The sequence below is a fragment of the Thermobia domestica genome, chromosome 9 (genome assembly GCF_964235325.1).
Source record: "Thermobia domestica chromosome 9, izTheDome1.hap1.1, whole genome shotgun sequence".
Classification (NCBI taxonomy): domain Eukaryota; kingdom Metazoa; phylum Arthropoda; class Insecta; order Zygentoma; family Lepismatidae; genus Thermobia; species Thermobia domestica.
Genome location: NC_137462.1, coordinates 34,368,640 through 34,386,493, shown reverse-complemented (window position 1 = coordinate 34,386,493; position 17,854 = coordinate 34,368,640). Strand labels below are relative to the sequence as shown.

The 17,854-nt window shown below is 36.8% G+C and overlaps 1 protein-coding gene across 2 annotated transcripts in view; it reads left to right on the top strand.

The window, feature by feature from the left end:
- LOC145694546 (syntaxin-1A-like) overlaps window positions 1-17,854 on the top strand; it is a 145,565-nt gene that overhangs the window by 67,248 nt on the left and 60,463 nt on the right. For both annotated transcript variants that reach the window (XM_081770863.1, XM_081770864.1), the window contains exons 2-4: window positions 3,081-3,173; window positions 11,786-11,885; window positions 15,358-15,432. In XM_081770863.1, coding sequence (XP_081626989.1) covers window positions 3,081-3,173; window positions 11,786-11,885; window positions 15,358-15,432 — 268 coding nt within the window. The remainder of the gene's footprint in view (window positions 1-3,080; window positions 3,174-11,785; window positions 11,886-15,357; window positions 15,433-17,854) is intronic.

Below are 17,854 nucleotides of genomic sequence, written 5' to 3'. Positions count from 1 at the left end.
TTTCCAATCTGTGAAGGCATTCTAAAAGACCTGTTCAGGAAGTGCGTTTAAGGTTAGTGTAAAGGGACAAGTTTTGCCAATAGATGTCGCTACAGTCTTCATCTCTCTGCCATGTATTTTTTTACCTTTCACGAAAATTTACAATTTCTTTTATAAATTTCAACCTAGAGACTTCAAATTTTTAGAGAAGGAACTTCATAATCTATTAAAGGGATCAGTCCGTGCCGATTTTTTTTTTTTTTTTTTTAGAATTTTCTTCATTGTTGAAAAATTTCCATTGTTAAAGGTTTGGATATCCATTTCAACAATTAAGCCATTTCAATAATGAAGAAAATTTTAAATAAAAAATCGGCACGGATTATTGCCTTTGATAGATTATGAAGTTCCTTTTCTAAAAATTTGAAGTCTGTAGCTTGAAAATTTGTAAGAGAAATCGTGAATTTTCGTGAAAGATAAAAAATACATGGGAGAGATACGAAGACTGTAGTGCCATCTATCGGCAAAACTTGTCCCTTTAAACCAACCTTAAAGCCATTTTACAAGCTGCTTTCCCGTCTTTAATTGTTCTGTAACAATGTCCTTCCAGGGCCATTTCAAACGAAAACACAAGAAGTTTGCGGAGCCAAGTGAATACTGTAGAGTTTTTTTTTTTTTTTTGGCAGCGTTGCCACGTAGATTTGGCCAGTTAGCTGCATCACGGACTTGTATAAGAGACGAAACAGAGGTTTACGAAATCGCCCGTCCTTCACCTCCCAGAGCTCGGAGACAACTGAGCAAGCATTTACTCGGTAGTTGACTTACGGATGGAGTGCGTTACAACGTAAAAGCTATTTCATAATAAAATGTATGGCACTGCTTTCCGAACACGCTGTATATCTAAAAATGAATCTGATCTTGTGAGTAATCGAATCACGGGAAAATGACTGAACCGTTTGAAATGAATTTTGGAATGTAGTTGCCACTTGCCTTAAACTAGGTTTCTATCATATCGATTCGATTAAAATGTATGTCCTAAGGGTGAAATGGGGGCCATAATTAATTAGAAAATTGAGTATTTCATGAGTTCGTCAAGTTACGAAAATGAAACTCGGTACATACACGCCTTATCACAAATATTCAAGTTTTCAGAAAGGAAGGACGTTATATATATATTGTCTCATTAAAAGAGGTATTGTTTGATGTTTGTAATCACATCTTGGGAAAACAGATGAATAGTGTGAAATTAATTTTGGAACATTGTATCTAGTACCAACAAAGGTTTTATCATGTTACTTTGATCCGAGGGCGTATCGTAAGGGAAAGAGGGGTTCAAAATGTATTCTAAAAATACAGCATTTGACTACTCTTCAAACTTGAGGTGAAACTTGGTATATATAAACTTCTAATTTAAAAGTAAGTTGACTCGTGTGCCAGTGTTTTTGAAACTTCCCATTTTAAGAGTCTTCACTACAGCGAAATTAAACTACCGCTAATTTTAGTTTTTTTTTTTTAAATATCTTCAAAACAAATAAAGATATTCGAACAGTAGAAACTTAGTGAACTAGACAATACATTTTTCCATGTGATACCGTTATCACAACTCATCTATCTGCTTTCGATTTGCAACTGTAGATAGATTTAGCATTTTTGCGGGTTCTGTAAATAGCGGCGAACGAAAAGCAGATAGATGAATTGTGGCAAAGGTGTAGTGGTTCTTGAACACGAAATTTCCATGGATACTTTAGCCTACATCTGAAAGCATGATACTCTCTATTAATTGTAAGGTATGATTGATCATCTTGTCCTAAAGTTTATAGTAAGTTCCCATTAATTTCTTTCTCAGCTTAAAGTTTTTCACAGTAAAATAATAATTGATCACAATATAAAGTTTACAATTGTTGATTTTCACCACTCTTACTGAAGTTCTATTCTCTCATTATATTTGAATTTAATGCATTTTATATATTTATATTTAAGGTATTGTATCTGTTTTCGAGGTATATTGAAATTATAATACTACGAGAAGTGAAAAGATATTATTAGAGTGTATTATTAGAAAGGATCTGAAACGTAAAATAATATCTTTGATTCCAACAAATGTTTCGTTACGTAAGAACACTGACAGACGTAGCATCTTGAGGGAAGATGCATCGTTATAAATTTTATCGCTTCAAACTAAAGGAAGAAAAATTACCCAATGTTCTAAAAGCATCGCTAAAACTTTTTATCGCTTCAAACTAAGGGAAGAAATATTACCTAATGTTCTAAAAGCATCATTAAAACTTTTATCGCTTCAAACTAAGGGAAGAAATATTACCTAATGTTCTAAAAGCATCATTAAAACTTTTATCGCTTCAAACTAAGGGAAGAAATATTACCTAATGTTCTAAAAGCATCATTAAAACTTTTATCGCTTCAAACTAAGGGAAGAAATATTACCTAATGTTCTAAAAGCATCGTTAAAACTTTTATCGCTTCAAACTAAGGGAAGAAATGTTACCTAATGTTCTAAAAGCATCGTTAAAACTTTTATCGCTTCAAACTAAGGGAAGAAATATTATCTAATGTTCTAAAAGCATCGTTAAAACTTTTATCGCTTCAAACTAAGGGAAGAAATATTACCTAATATTCTAAAAGCATCGTTAAAACTTTTATCGCTTCAAACTAAGGGAAGAAATATTACCTAATGTTCTAAAAGCATCGTTAAAACTTTTATCGCTTCAAACTAAGCGAAGAAATATTACCTAATATTCTAAAAGCATCGTTAAAACTTTTATCGCTTCAAACTAAGGGAAGAAATATTACCTAATGTTCTAAAAGCATCGTTAAAACTTTTATCGCTTCAAACTAAGGGAAGAAATATTACCTAATATTCTAAAAGCATCGTTAAAACTTTTATCGCTTCAAACTAAGGGAAGAAATATTACCTAATGTTCTAATTCTTGAGCTGAACTGTGTTTGCTTATTAACGCTCCATATTAAAACTATTTCTATGAAAACCACAAGAAAATGCTCTTTGTTATATCATCAGTTGGACCAATATACGAGTAATATATACAAATAAAAAGAGAACTAACGTTTATTTTTGTATTATCTTCCAGGCGCAGAGTGACGATGAGGATGACTTTGGATTGGACGATGTGGCCCTTAACGTGGAAGGAAGGGATGAGTTCATGGACCAGTTCTTTGCGGAGGTAAGTTAACGAATTAAAGGCAAAAAATAGTCATCAACAATGGTAGTGTGGTAATTACTAACTATAGGGTTATTTAAGCTACTTTTGTAAATAAACCAATTTTCATAATTTGGATCAGAGCTGATAATTCATGGAATGAATATACCACCTACACCATAATATTCCCTGATCTCACCACAAAGACTCTCACCCTTCACATTTAGTTTACTTTCGCCTTTCAACAACTCAAGTGTATTTGAAGTAATGGTCACGTCACTTCCGCTTAACAAGTTTGGTAACAAGGATGTCATAAAATAGAGGATCTGCCCATACAACAAAATCGAGAAGCCATACGTCACAGTTTCACTACACCTACTCCGCCACTAAGATTGCAATGTTTCGAGCCAACAATCATGGCGGAAACAAGCGTAGCCAATTGGACGTGCCGGCTCAGACGATGCTCGGTTGCTTTTTGGATTCACTGAGTTTATAGGACGAAGATACGTATAGGCAGATCCTCTATTTTATAACATCCTTGTATGGTAAGGATCGTGATCTGTTCCTAAACAAAGGGTATTGTTACTAAATGATCGAGCTACTGAAAGCGTGTTGAAAGACCTTCCAACAAAGTGTGAAAAACGTCAAGTTTTCCCCAAAACGCTTCAAGTTGGAGGGGGGCTTAAGTTACAAATCCTTTCTGGCTAAGAATTTCAGATAAAATATGCACAGCATTTAATTCACAAAAATTGGGGATAAAAGAATGAAACAAAGATTGAGATAGGAAAATGTCTCAGGACACATCGAGCTGAGTCCTCTGTTTGCCCCATGGGGCCATAGGGAATTCACTCGGAAATTTTCAATAGTAAGATGTGTAATTTTTATGTAATTGAAAAGAACATAGAAAATCAGAGAACTTTTGTAGGAATTTTTTTTTTCTGTGAGGCGCCCTTTATGAAATGACCACTACTTAATTGAAAGTCTTTTTGTACATTCAGGTAAAATATCCAATGCTTATAAATAATTAACGGGTGGTAACAAATGAATGAAACAAAAACTGAGTTAAGATAATGCCAAGAGATGTATGGAATGGAGCACTGTGCTTGATCCATTCCGAATCATCCGGGGTCCAACTAATACTTGTAAATGGTAAAATATGGTAATAGTATTGAAAGAATTATCGAAAAGAAAACATTTGTATGAACATTTTTTTTTCCTGTGATGCACCGCTTACGAAATTACCATCGTTTCATTGTTAATTATTGCATAGGTAAAACTCGTAGTCACTTTGTAAACAGTGCTCCGCACAGAAAAGAATCTTCAATAGTTTATTGTTTTTCCATGGTCTAGTCAATAATGTATGAAATTACTTACCTATTTAAAATTGTCTGGTGCCTCCATGGAGGAGCCCCATGAAGAGGAGACCTTATGGATCAAGCAGATTATTATATTCGATGCATCTTATGACTTTTCCTATCTCTACTTATAGCATGATTTATAAGTACTGGATGATTTATCTGACACTGTAAGATAGAGACCTGCACGGGCCGGGCCTAGCCCGAGGCCCGGCCCGGCCCGCGGGCCTGGCTTGGGCGGGCCGACTCTGCTATTTCTTTGAGCCGGGCCGGGCTTGGGCGGGCCGACACTGTTATTTCTTTGGGCCGGGCCGGACTTGGGCTGGCCGACACTGATTTCTCTTCAGGTCGGGCCGGGCTGGGGCCGATCAATTGCAATTCTTTAATAATTATTGACTTTCGTTAAGCGATAATTGGAATAAAGCCAAACGTTGAAGAAGTGTGTCCGTGAAAAATGTTACAAAGGATAGAATAGCTATTTACAGTTTGTGTTGCTTAGTGGCTCCACTTTCACTATAGAGGATTACAGGCATTATGCGGTAAATTGATCTCTGACCTTGACCTTCACTGAACTCAAAATATAACAAGAAGGGGTGGGAATGTTTTGCCTGTCGCTAAACAATATTGCCATCTTCACTTTATGCTAAAAACCAATTAAGTTAGATTTTTGTTACAGGGAATGGAGTTTTTGTTCTCTCGATGACAGGCAAAGTTCTAGGAGGCAATGGTACCATTCGGGAGGCAAGCGTCAGGTTTTGAACCAGAGTTTAGAAAATGTTTCTGAGGGTTAGGTCAAATTTAGTACTAAATTTTGAGAAAGATTGGGGTTCGAGCTAATTTTTTAAAAAAATTATCGGGCCGGGGTCGGGCCAAAAACTTTTAAAATTTATCGGGCCCGGGCCGGGCTTGGGCCAAGAATTTTAAAAAACTTATCGGGCCGGGCCGGGCTCGGGCCGAAAATCTCCAAAACTTTTCGGGCCCGGGCTGGGCCGGGCCTAGGTACGTTCGGACCGGATTGGGCTCGGGCCGAAAAAATCGGCCCGTGCAGGTCTCTACTGTAAGAACTCCCAATTAAATGGTGACCACTTCGTAAACGGTACCACACATGAAAACCTTTTTCCAACAAATATAGTTTACTTCCATGATCTTTTAAATGATGTGTGTCGAATTTTATACATTGTCACTTAAAATCTTCGGGTGACTCCCAGATCATTCCATTCGATGTATCCTATGACATTCTTCCATTTCACTTGGTTTTATCCATTTATTTCCAGTCGTGTCCAATTTTTATATAATTTTATATAAAGCTCCTTCCATTGTTGTGACTCTGGCTTAAATCTGAGCTTTGGCTCAGCTGATAAAGCTGGACAGTTTTTGTACCAATGAAAAAGAGTTATTTTTCCGATCCAGAAGGAATCATCAACTTAAACTATCCCAAACTTGGAGATAAGATAATTTTTTGTGCAAACTATTCACTGTCTACATGTCTTCTCGTTAAGATAGAAGTGAATTGTACAATAACATCTATTAGTACTGTTATAAAATATTAGAAATCAACTAGAGACTATGAAACAACACAGAGTAATTAAATGAACAACAATAATATTTTTCCCAGGAAAGATGATGTTAGATCAGTTTTCTAACAAATGTACCAGTATTAAACTTGGGGTGATGTAAAGGCTTGTAAAATAAATTGGTAGCGGTTTTTTCGTCAGTTCTGTTTTAGCTAACAACAATATACAATACAATCTCTTTTTGGATCTCTTGATTGCTTGTAGAAGCACATGATATCATTTTCATCATACTGATCTTTATTCTTTTCTGTTTTCGTTAGTTCCAACATAAAATTTTAAGTAGACAAAACTGAGCACTTAAAATATTTGTTGCTATTAACACAAGATTGACTGCCATAAACATCATATGTGGTGCTCACCTTATTTCTCTATGGGGCCATGAGTACCATATAAGATGCTCATGTTTGATATCACAAATTACTAACCTATCCAGGTTCTTGAGCATCATATATGATGCTCATTGTCACAAATTACTGTGAGAGGCCATGAGCATCACATATGGTGCTCGGCTCCCATTGGTACATTTTCGTGAGAAAAAAATATCGCGACAAAAATGTGATATAACTATCCATAATCGAGCCAAAGGTAAGAAGAAATGTATGGCCTCCTGGGACCAGTACCCTCAAATCACCTTGGCAGTCAACCTAGGCTTAAACGGTATGAAACTTAAAGCTCGGTATGCCTAGACAGGAGATTATATTAGACAATTCACAACTTGGAAATGGTTTGCATGCTCTTGAAGAAAGAAGTTCAGGTGATTGTATTACGAAGTTACTCAATGATAAGACAGGAATAACAGAAGAGTAATAAGGAATAACACTATGCAATAACAAATAATTTACATTTATTGATGTTGACCTAAATGAATTTTTCCATGATGTCGACACAGTTTGCAAACACTGGTTACCTAGTGTAAACGAAGGCGTGGGATATTCTCAGCGAACAGAAGGGCAGAAAAACTGTTGTAATTTAATGTAATTATCAGTTAAGTGACAAAACGTCATGAATCAGCCTGTGACCAGCATATGAGGCAAGGATTTGACAATATTAACTGTCCTTTACATTCAGGGGCGGATCCAGGACCGACTTCTGGGGGGGGGCGGTGTGTTGTCATACTGTTACTTTTAAGGGCTCCAGACGTTGGAATGGGTTTTATTTATATATATAAAATAAGAAAGTTTTACTCTTCTGGGGGGGGGGAAATCGCCCCGATTGCCCCCCCCCCCTGGATCCTCCCCTGTTTACATTGCTGAATATTGACGTCAAGACCTAATATCTAATCTCTTTTGATGATATGGTTTCTATTATATGGAGATGATATGGTATCTCCTCGTCAGTTTATGGATTGGTTAAGGGTATCAATGTCTAAATATTCTATCTCAAAAGTCAAAGTTATTGTATCTCTGAAGACGTGCAAACTATTCTTGTACCGCGGGATTTTCCAAGAATTTCCCTGTTTACGTTCCGAATGTTTGACCGAGGCTTTGGTAACATTCTAATCTTAAGTGTTTTCACCACAGCAAAATTAAACTACCGCTAATTTTAGAATTTTCTGCCATATCTTCAAAACAAATAAAAATAATCGAAAAGCAAACACATAGTGTACTAGACAATATGATTTTGTAAGTGATACCTTTACCACAACTCCCTACCTGCTTTTGGTGTGCCGCTATTTACAGAACCCGCAAACAAATGCTAAATCTATCGACAGTTGCAAATCGAAAGCAGATATATGAGTTGTGGTAACGGTATCACATGCAGAATAATATTGTCTAGTGCACTATGTCTTTGCTTTTCGAATATTTTTATTTGTTTTGAAGATGTTACAAAAACTCTAAAATTAGCAATAGTTTAATTTCGCTGTGGTGAAGACCCTTAAGTGAAGACTAGCCTTGATTAAAGAGAGCTCACGCAAAATGAGTTTTGCGGTGAACAAACACTGTGTGCATGGGTTTGCTCGGGGTTCTCCCGTTTCCTCCTACTTTCTTCATTCCACCATTTCATTCATTTCTTATCTTCGCCGTCTCCTTTAGCCTAGCCGCCATAATTGTGGGACGTAAAACTTAAAAATTTCATTTTTGATTAAAAAGAATAAGTATGAAAAATATTCATTTCTGTCTATAACCTTCAATCTTAGGACTAAGTGAATAGACAGAAACATAGATTAGTAATAAATATGAAAAGTACAGAACATGACTCTACAACCCTCCGTCCAAGAAACCTGAAGCTAGCTGATATGGTAGGGCAATTTAAAGCAGCGATCTGTCGGATTTTTTTTTTTTTTTTTTTTTTTAATGCGGATCAGTTTTATTAGTCAGAATGTTCTAAGGATGACCGTACTCTCCTTCAAAAGCAAATTTATTTATTTTTCTACTACTTAGTGTATATTCTTAAAAATAGTATTGAATAAAATTCATTTTCATTTTAAATTACAAGCTATAAGAATGTGTGTGTGCTTACCTTGTTACCTATAAGAAAATGTTATTCACATCAATGAGGTGAATGATTCTGCCGACCCCTGATAGTTGTCGTATGTTTGGATTATGCTGGTAATATAATGTTCAAGTTCATAAATAGTGCAACGTAGATGTTCAGTTTAAAAAGAACCACAAGCATGCGCGCCGAACACGTAGGTGCTCCGGGGTTCCGGCACCCACACAAATAATCCTGTGGGTGCTTCGCAGCCACAAGATTTTTAGTTTGGACCCGAATTTGAACCCGTTTATCTTGCGTTTAAGTCAGCCGTGTTACCGACTGAGCTAGTACATTCCCAACTTATCCTTATAGTACCGGAATATTTCATTTTATCACAGCACTTCCCTTTATGCAATGTTCATCAAAGATTTTAACTAAAAAGAAATCAATCAAATATCGAGACTTCCCTGAAAACATATACCCCATGCCGAAAGCGTCGGTGCACCACCGATGGGCAAGTAGAGATATCTCGCCAGAAATTGGCGGCCCCGCAGCGACGATCCACGGTGGCCCCACTTCCGTTTTGAAAATTATACCACCAGCGACAGAGACGCGACGAAACGCCAATGAACAACAAAATTACTCCCCCAAAATATGTGACGTGCGTAAATCGCCTATATGCGTAATTTGTTTACATTAACGAGAATCTGAAAAACACTAAAAAAATTAAAAAGTGTCCCGGGGTGAGCGCGAACCATCAACCTTTGGATTACTTGGCGCGTGCTTTTCCGACTTAGCCACAGAGGCGAATGAAGAAAAAGTCGCTTGTAGAGGCATAAATCCTCGAGTTATTTTTAATTTAACTAATCAGAGTGCTCCTGTAACCATGTATATTCAACGATAACCGCTTGAGATCAGATAAAGTCCGTTCAATATGTAATTTTATAACAAAATGATGCGTGTCTATTTACTTTATTTCATGGTTCTCCCATATTCACTTTCAAATGATCGGCTACAGTTGTCATCCAAATTCATACAATTATAATCATTCAACTCAAGATTTTTCACTTCATGATGTAGAGCCAGGGGTTACTCTTGACCCCGTAGCTCACTTTAGGAACAATTTGTCAGGAAAAAATAATATATAATAATAACCGCATGCACATGACTGGCGATAGTTCGTGTTGGTTCCTTCGCGATTCTCCGCTACAAATCGAAGAAGCGCGAACAAAAATGAAGTCCTCGCTGCTACATGGTGGTAACTTCAATACCCCGACTCTAGATATCTATTTCGACTCGACGAAACCCTGCCGCCAGTGGCACACTAGCGGCAGTTCTTCGACGCGTCGCTATAGCGACGATCGACATTTACCGGCAAGTGGGCCACTAGGTGTTGGCGACGTTTACGGCATGGGGTAGGCTAATACGTCCCACCATTGATATGCACCCACATAAATTTTGGAAAGTCGGCGCCGTTGACCACAAGGATAGACCTCGATGACTACTTGTGGTCCGGGATCACAATTTGAGAAACACTTATTAAAGGCATTTGACTGGCTATCGCAAGACCTGTCTGTCGTAGTTCGAATCTAGCTCAAGGTATGGGTGTTATGTATTAAACTTTCACCACTCATATCATTATTATTCATTTCTTCTCATCCCCTTTACCTGTAAAATGACCAGAAAAGTCGGTTGTAAAACTTAAACAAATAAATCTAGAAACATGAAAAAAGATAGTTGGGTATATGGTTATAAACTTTTCAAAATGTCGAAAATATCGATACGATTATATTAGGCCTATAACCAAATGCGTTAAATACGTAATGTATAAGCTTATTAACTGATTATTTTGTGTAGTTGCAGCTGTATTTAATGTAATTAGCGCCTCCCCGATTGTCTAAAATCCAACTTTTAGAGTCTTAGCTTATTGTGTCCTTGAATTTTCTACTGATTGAATTTGATAGAACTACTTTTTTTGTTTGGTATAAGAAATAAAAATAGCAGTCTCAATTAAAGTTAAACTAGTATACCGTTGTACAGGCAAATGTGAACGAAATGGATATTTATAAGATTTCTAGCATGAGGTACAGAGAAGCAATTTGAGCAATGAGAATTTTGAGAAAGATTCCGAATAACTTTGCCTGACTCAAATTAAATCTGACCAGAACATTAGATGGTAGAGTACTGTACATAGGATCATCATATACACTCCCTATCAATGACACCAATCGGTTGTTTAAGGTGGTACAGATGTTTGAGGTTGCCTACGACAACCTCACAAACAGTCACTATGTTCATTGGCTTACACACCAACCATTCTTTAATCACTTGCACATAGTTCCATTGTTCACTTGTAGAAGTGTTCATTCATGAGTCTTGTATTGGTTATGATGCGTGATTAGAACACTATCCAACTAAAACAACCAAGACTGGCGAAACTAAGTCTTCGCATGCTAATGCTCACATTCATGTCTGATAGAACCACGACCGGCGACTTACCGACGAACTACTGATCACTAACTGACCGTAGACTGAATTCTGAATTACGTCCTGCAATTCCTTTTATAAGTGCAGATGGCGTGGGGACGCTTTCTTGGTTCCAATGTGTCGATGACCTGTCTCCTTTTTGGAGGGGATAATAACGTAGTGGTCGCTTCCTTTGAAGTAGAAACTTTAGGTCGATAAAAGCCTTACTTATGGATATAGGATGCTGAGTAAGTTTCAGATTTAATTGGAAACATGCGATATGTAATTCCTTCCCTGATCGAAAGTGAAAATACACAATTTGAATTGTTATGTATGTCACTGGCACTGTCGTCTTCTATTTCAGATAAAGACCAGCGAAAAGGCTTACAGTTCTTAACATGTGATACTAAATTCATGATTACGGTTATTGTCCCTATGCCAGTCTAGAATGATTATCTGGCATTGCGATAGTTTAGATCCCACCCTAAACTGTAGGTCTAAGTATCATATAGTCTCGATGCCGAAAAGGGGTGCCAAACTCTAATTAAGCAATCTATTTGGGTCACATTTTGAATTTATACTAATTTCTATAAAGCATTTTCAGCTTTTTCATCCCTACAATTTTTGGGGATAACTACCATTTATACTGAAAAGTATAGTTTTTCGTATGGTACATAGATCCCTATATGAGATATACAATCAGTTCTTTCTATGTTTTATATTGGGTAGTCATGATAAATCTTTTTGTCCATTTGTTGCTTCAATGACTTTTTTTTTTAAAAAAAGTTTTATTATTACAATCATTAATATACCATTTTGTTCACAGGTGGAGGAGATACGGGGGATGATAGATAAAATACAGGCAAATGTAGAGGAAGTAAAGAAGAAACACAGTGATATATTGTCAGCCCCTCAGACAGATGAAAGTAAGTAGCCAATTAACATACATACTTTATATTTCTTTTTTGATATTTAAACTAGTCTTTCCCAACCTGGGGTCCGCAAGACGATCTCAGGGGGTCCGCAAGTCAATCTAAGAAAGGCACACACAGTAGTAAGAAATACACCATTTTAAGTTGAATCATCGAATTAATAATGACAGGTCAATTTGCGTGACAAGTGATATTCGACCTACAAAAAGTTATCTATACTCCAAGAGCATTCTCATGTGAAATTGTTGAAGTTAATAATTTTATTTTATTAAAAAAATACTTCTTTCTACACCTGATGGGTAGGCTATTATCGTTTAGTTTGGTTTACGTACTGTATTTATTTATATATTTGCAACATCTTAGTCAAGGTGTTTGACCCCAGGTTTGAAACCCAGGTTTGAAACTGTATATATACTAATATAGGGAAGAAATATAAATTCTAACCGTATATATTGCAAGGGGTCCTTCACATGTATTGTGGACTATAAACGGGGCCGCAGTGTGATAAGGTTGGGAAAGGCTGATTTAAACTGTTTTCCATATTCAATAAAGTGGAAAGGTGAAATAATACAACCAATTTTCTATTAAAATTATTATTAATTAGGAAAACGTTTTAACTAGACGCACTATCAGGATCACAAATTTATCAATGTCATGAAGAATAAAACAATTTGCAGATTTAGAACAGTTTTGACTAATAGATAACTTACATATTCATATATAATGGTTAAATAATGGAATAGCCAATATACTAGTTAAGAAGGTAAAAAAAATGCATATCAACAACTGAGTTTTAATTTGTAAATGCAATGAGTATCTGTTTTGCTACAGTATTTTGTATTGCTTTCAGTTCCTTTTCAGCATAAATACGTTTTTTTTTTTTTTTAATTCAACCCTTATGATATCATTTTCATACTTTTGCTAAAGCTGAATCTATAAGATATATTACCTAATATTACGAAATTACGTATCTAATATTACGAAATTACCATATATCTAAATTACGAGAATGAATCAGACAGTAAGACGTTTCATGGACGCTGTATTCCTCCTCTTGTTCGAATTTCCCGCGAGGCTGCAACAGGTTTACACTGCTCTGGCACACAGTCATTAAATTACAAATATATTACGTCAGATCCTCGTAATTAGAATATGCCTGTACTCACGAAAACATGGTCAAATATGGAAGTGTATTGTGCGGTCAGATGTATGTGTGTAAAGAGCGCATCACAAGTACAAATTTGGAGATGTGTGGAGCTATTGTCACGTCAGGGGAACAGATGTGGGTTTGATATACTGAGTTTGGTACGATAGATGTGCAAGATAAGCAATGAGTTGGGAGACTAAGCATGGAAATACACATCTTCTGCATCTGGAATGTCGCGGAAACAGGTGTATGTTTGATGTATTGAGTTCGATAACTGCAAGACATATCTGCAAGATTAATTAGAAACTGAAAGACCAAGCATGGAAACACATATCTTCCCCATCTGGAATACCACTGAGACAGATGTGGGTTTGATGTAACGGTAGTAGGGCAGATGTGCAAAATTAGCAAGGAGCTGAAAGACCAAGTAATGAATCCCACATCTTCCGCACCTGCTCTCCCCGGATGCTCTCCGAACCTTGAAGAAGGAACTACGTGGCAGAATTAACAATAAATACAGAAAACAAGCAAACCGTCATGGCATGGTTTGAGGGTATTTTTCGATACGTTTGTGTACTGTTGAACAAGCACAATGAGCTAGAAACTATGTTGTACACAATGTGTACCAGTATCTTACTAATTTGTAATAGTACCGTACGTCTGCTCTGACCGTGAAGAAAGAATTGCGTCCATGAGAACTTGTTACCTTACTTTCTAAATCACCATCACATTTGCAAGCCACTTGACAACCTAGTTCAACCTGAAATTTTGCATTTTTTTTTTTTTTTTTTTTTTTTTTTTTTTTTTAGGAAACATTGTTTACTCAAAGAAAAACAGATACAATTTTAATCTGGATAGTGAAATTATGAATTGGTTATTTTTCCAATGCAATACGTAGTTCAGAAAGTAGGACAACATATGATGGTCTCCTATGTACTGTTCAAAATTGCAGTAAACACTATTTCATAAAGTGATTTTAATTACGTACTTCCTAGTACACTAGGTGCTCTAATCTGGTATTCTAGTGTTCGTCACATTCTATAATCTGCCACTGATCGAGCCGATCGTATTCTATTTTTTTCGGGTGCATTCGGAGATTTGTTTACCTTGATCTTTCTTGTCTTAGAGCAGCTTATTACGTATTTTTATAAATACAGGAATATTCAGTTAAATAAATGTTCGCTGTTTGAGCGTAATTTTGTACTCTATTGAACTAGAAATAAGAATATTTTAAACCCTACAGTTTCTAAAATGACTGAAGATCTATTACAATGGGATATTTATATCGTCTGCACCAGGCGCGCACCCGGAAATTTTTCTAGGGAGACACCCAATACTACAAGACATTGTGTCTATGTGGTATTGAACGTGTATTATTCTGCATCCGAAGAAACGATAAGTAATTGTAAAATACTTCCTCCTATATTCTCAAAAAAAAAAAAAAAAATGATAGAACTAGATTGTTTTTTTATAAGAGAAAGAGTACAGACAAACTGTAAAGACCAAGTTTCCATACTACATCAACCATTTCCCTGTTAAGAATCTTCATCCCGGCGAAATTAAAATACCGCTAATTTTACAGCAATTATGTGATATCTTCAAATAGATAAAACATAATCTAAATGTGGAACAAGAGCGCCCTAGACAATATTATTTTACATGAGAAACCATTATCACGACTCACTTATCTGCTTTCGATTTCGAGCCATTTTGAAAATCGGCATTTATTTTCTCGTTTCTAAACAGCTGAAAACGGAAAGCCACTAGGTGACTTGTGATAACGGTACCTCACGCAAAATAATATTGTCTAGGGCGCTCTTGTTCCATATTTCAATTATCTTTTATCTAGTTGAAGATATCACATAATTACTGTAAAATTAGCGGTATTTTAATTTCGCCGGGATGAAGACTCTTAAAAAGTATAGTTTTATTGAGAAAGTGTACAAATTTATGTTGAGTTTGGAAGTTTTAGGGAGTCTGGGCCCAGTGGACCTTCACCCGAGTGATCTGTACAGCTCAGAATGTGTGCAAACACATAAAATGCATGTTTAAATTGTTTGCACTTTTTTAAGCTTTATGAAATTTATCTTTGGTATTCTCGTTAAAACTATATTGACTTTCGACAACGACAAAATCACTAATCCAGCACAACCGTGATCCCAAACGTACCAGATTAAAGAGCGCCTACTGTATTAGTACATTGTGCTTAGAGTGACTGAAAGCGATACACGTGAGTATGAGTAGCGTACATATTAGTATTACCACCTTCATATCTTTGTTCTATCATAAAGATGATTTTCAAAATTCATTATCTTTCAGGGGTTAAGCAGGAATTGGAGGATCTGATGGCTGACATCAAAAAAACTGCCAACAAAGTTCGTGGAAAACTAAAAGGTGAGTTTAAGATAACTTTTATTCTTAACAAGTATTATTTTATTCATATATTTACGAGCCATTATGGCGAAGTTGGTAAGATGTCTTCCTAAGGAAATCGGACAATCGGAAACCGAGTTCAATCCAACCTGGTGGAGGGTTTCGTTTCTCGTATGGACAGACTAAGGTTTAATCAAATACTTGAAAGTAAAGGAAAGAGTACGTAAAATAAATAACGAAGGGAATAATAAGACTTATGCAATATATAAAAGTAAAAATTGAATTAAATAGATAACAAAGTGGAGCGCTTTTGGCCCTGCCCCTGTCAATTCTCGACCAGGTGACATACTTCTTCTTGCCGTCCGAGTCTACTCCCAGTCCAGATGACATGCTCCTTCTTGTTATCCGTGTCCACTTCCAGACCAGATGACATGTTCCTTCTTGCCGTCCATGTCCACTCCCACTCCAGATGAATGCTCCTTCTTGCCGTCCGTGTCCACTTCGTCCAGATGACATGCTCCTTCTTGCCGTCCATGTCCACTCCCAGTCCAGATGACATGCTCCTTCTTGCCGTCCGTGTCCACTTCCAGACCAGAAGACATATTCCTTCTTGCCGTCCGTGTCCACTTCCAGGTCAGATTACATGCACGGGAAGCATAAAATCTATGCAATTTGTAGATAAAAAAATGAGTGTAATAAAGAATGAAGAACAACACCTTTGGTGTTGCCCCTGTCCATTTTCAGGCAAGCTGACATGCCCGTTCTTGCCTGAATTTGGAGTTAAATGCCATTACGACTATTGCGAATCACCTTAGCGATTCCAAAACCTATGGACTTGACACAATCTCGGTCATTTTGGACATTTTATCTTTCACTCATTCTCACCCTCCTCTCCTTGCCGGTGGGAACTGAAGTTGGACTTAAATTATATCGAAAGTGTTAATGTTCGTCTTAGCGACTCCGAAAAGTATAGATTCGACACTACAAAGGGTGTTCAAAAAGTTTTGCACAGTGGTCTCTATTTTTTATTTGTTGCAGGAGGAGAGTGATTTTTTGTGAACATACTTGGAACATTTAGCTATACACTGAGCCTACTCAATGTAGCCTCCACCAGCTGTGACACATCTGGTCCAACGTTCTTTCCATGATGTAAATGCACTTTGGTAAAATTCTGGGGATTGACTTTTACACCATCGCTTAACACAGGAAATAAGGTCTTTCTCACTATCAAATGTTTTACCGCGCAGGTAGGCCTTCAGACGACCAAAGAGGAAAAAAATCAGACGGAGCCAAGTCCGGACCGTAGGGAGGATGATGAATAATTTTCCAACCCATTTTTGTGATTTTCTCCTGCGTCACAAGGGCTGTATGGGATTTGGCATTGTCATGGTGTAGTCTGATAAGCTTACCCTGAAGCTGTAGACTGTGGGTCTTGATGGCACGTCGCAGGTTGCCCAATGACAAACAGTAACAGTCCTTGTTAATTGTGGAGCCATGTTCCAAAAAGTCAATGAAAATGACACCAAACTTATCCCATTCACATCACTCACTACCGTTGATGGTCCACCCCGTCGTGGATGGAAATCATCTTCTTTAAACCTCTGCAACCACCGCTGGATACTGCTGCGATCCAATGTGTCCTCCCCATAAACAGGGAGCAACTTCCTGTGAATCGATGTGGCAGAGTCATCGCCGGTCTTGAAGAGGAACTCCATCACCGACTGTTGTCGCAACCTGACATCTACTTCACGTTCCATTATAGCTCACATGTAAATAAAAGAAAATACTTTTATATACCAACTTATAGCTAAATGTTCCAAGTATGTTCACAAAAAATTTCATTCTCCTCCTGCAACAAATAAAAAAATTAGAGACCACTATGCAAAACTTTTTGAATACCCTTTGTAATATTGATCGTTTTCTACTTTTTTAATATACCATCTCCTCCTCATCCCTCTAGGGATGCTAAGTGTGCTAATCAGCTTAGCCTCCCCAAAAACTATGGATCTGAAACTAATATCGGACGTTTTCGATTATTTTTACATGGCACTCCTTCTCATCCAACTAGGAGTACTTATATAGGTTGAACTTTGACTTGAACACTATCGGAAAGTGTCACTATTTATCTGAGGATCTCAGAAACTATGAATTCAGCACTAATATCAGCCATTGTTGATTATTTCTACATTTCTCTACCTAGTTACCCTCTAGGGCTCGTACGATTCGTACAGTATTTTTTACAGATCATAAGTCATACGTGCACCGAGTTTAGTTGAAATTGCTGTCTGTACCAGAGTTATGTTGGAAATATCCATTTATACATACAAGGTGGACAATTTGTCTTGATACACCCTTTAACTTTTAAATTAATGGACTAAAAAAGCTGAAATTTTGTACCAAATATTGATAGGGGACCATTGTTTGCCATACCCCATGATACCAC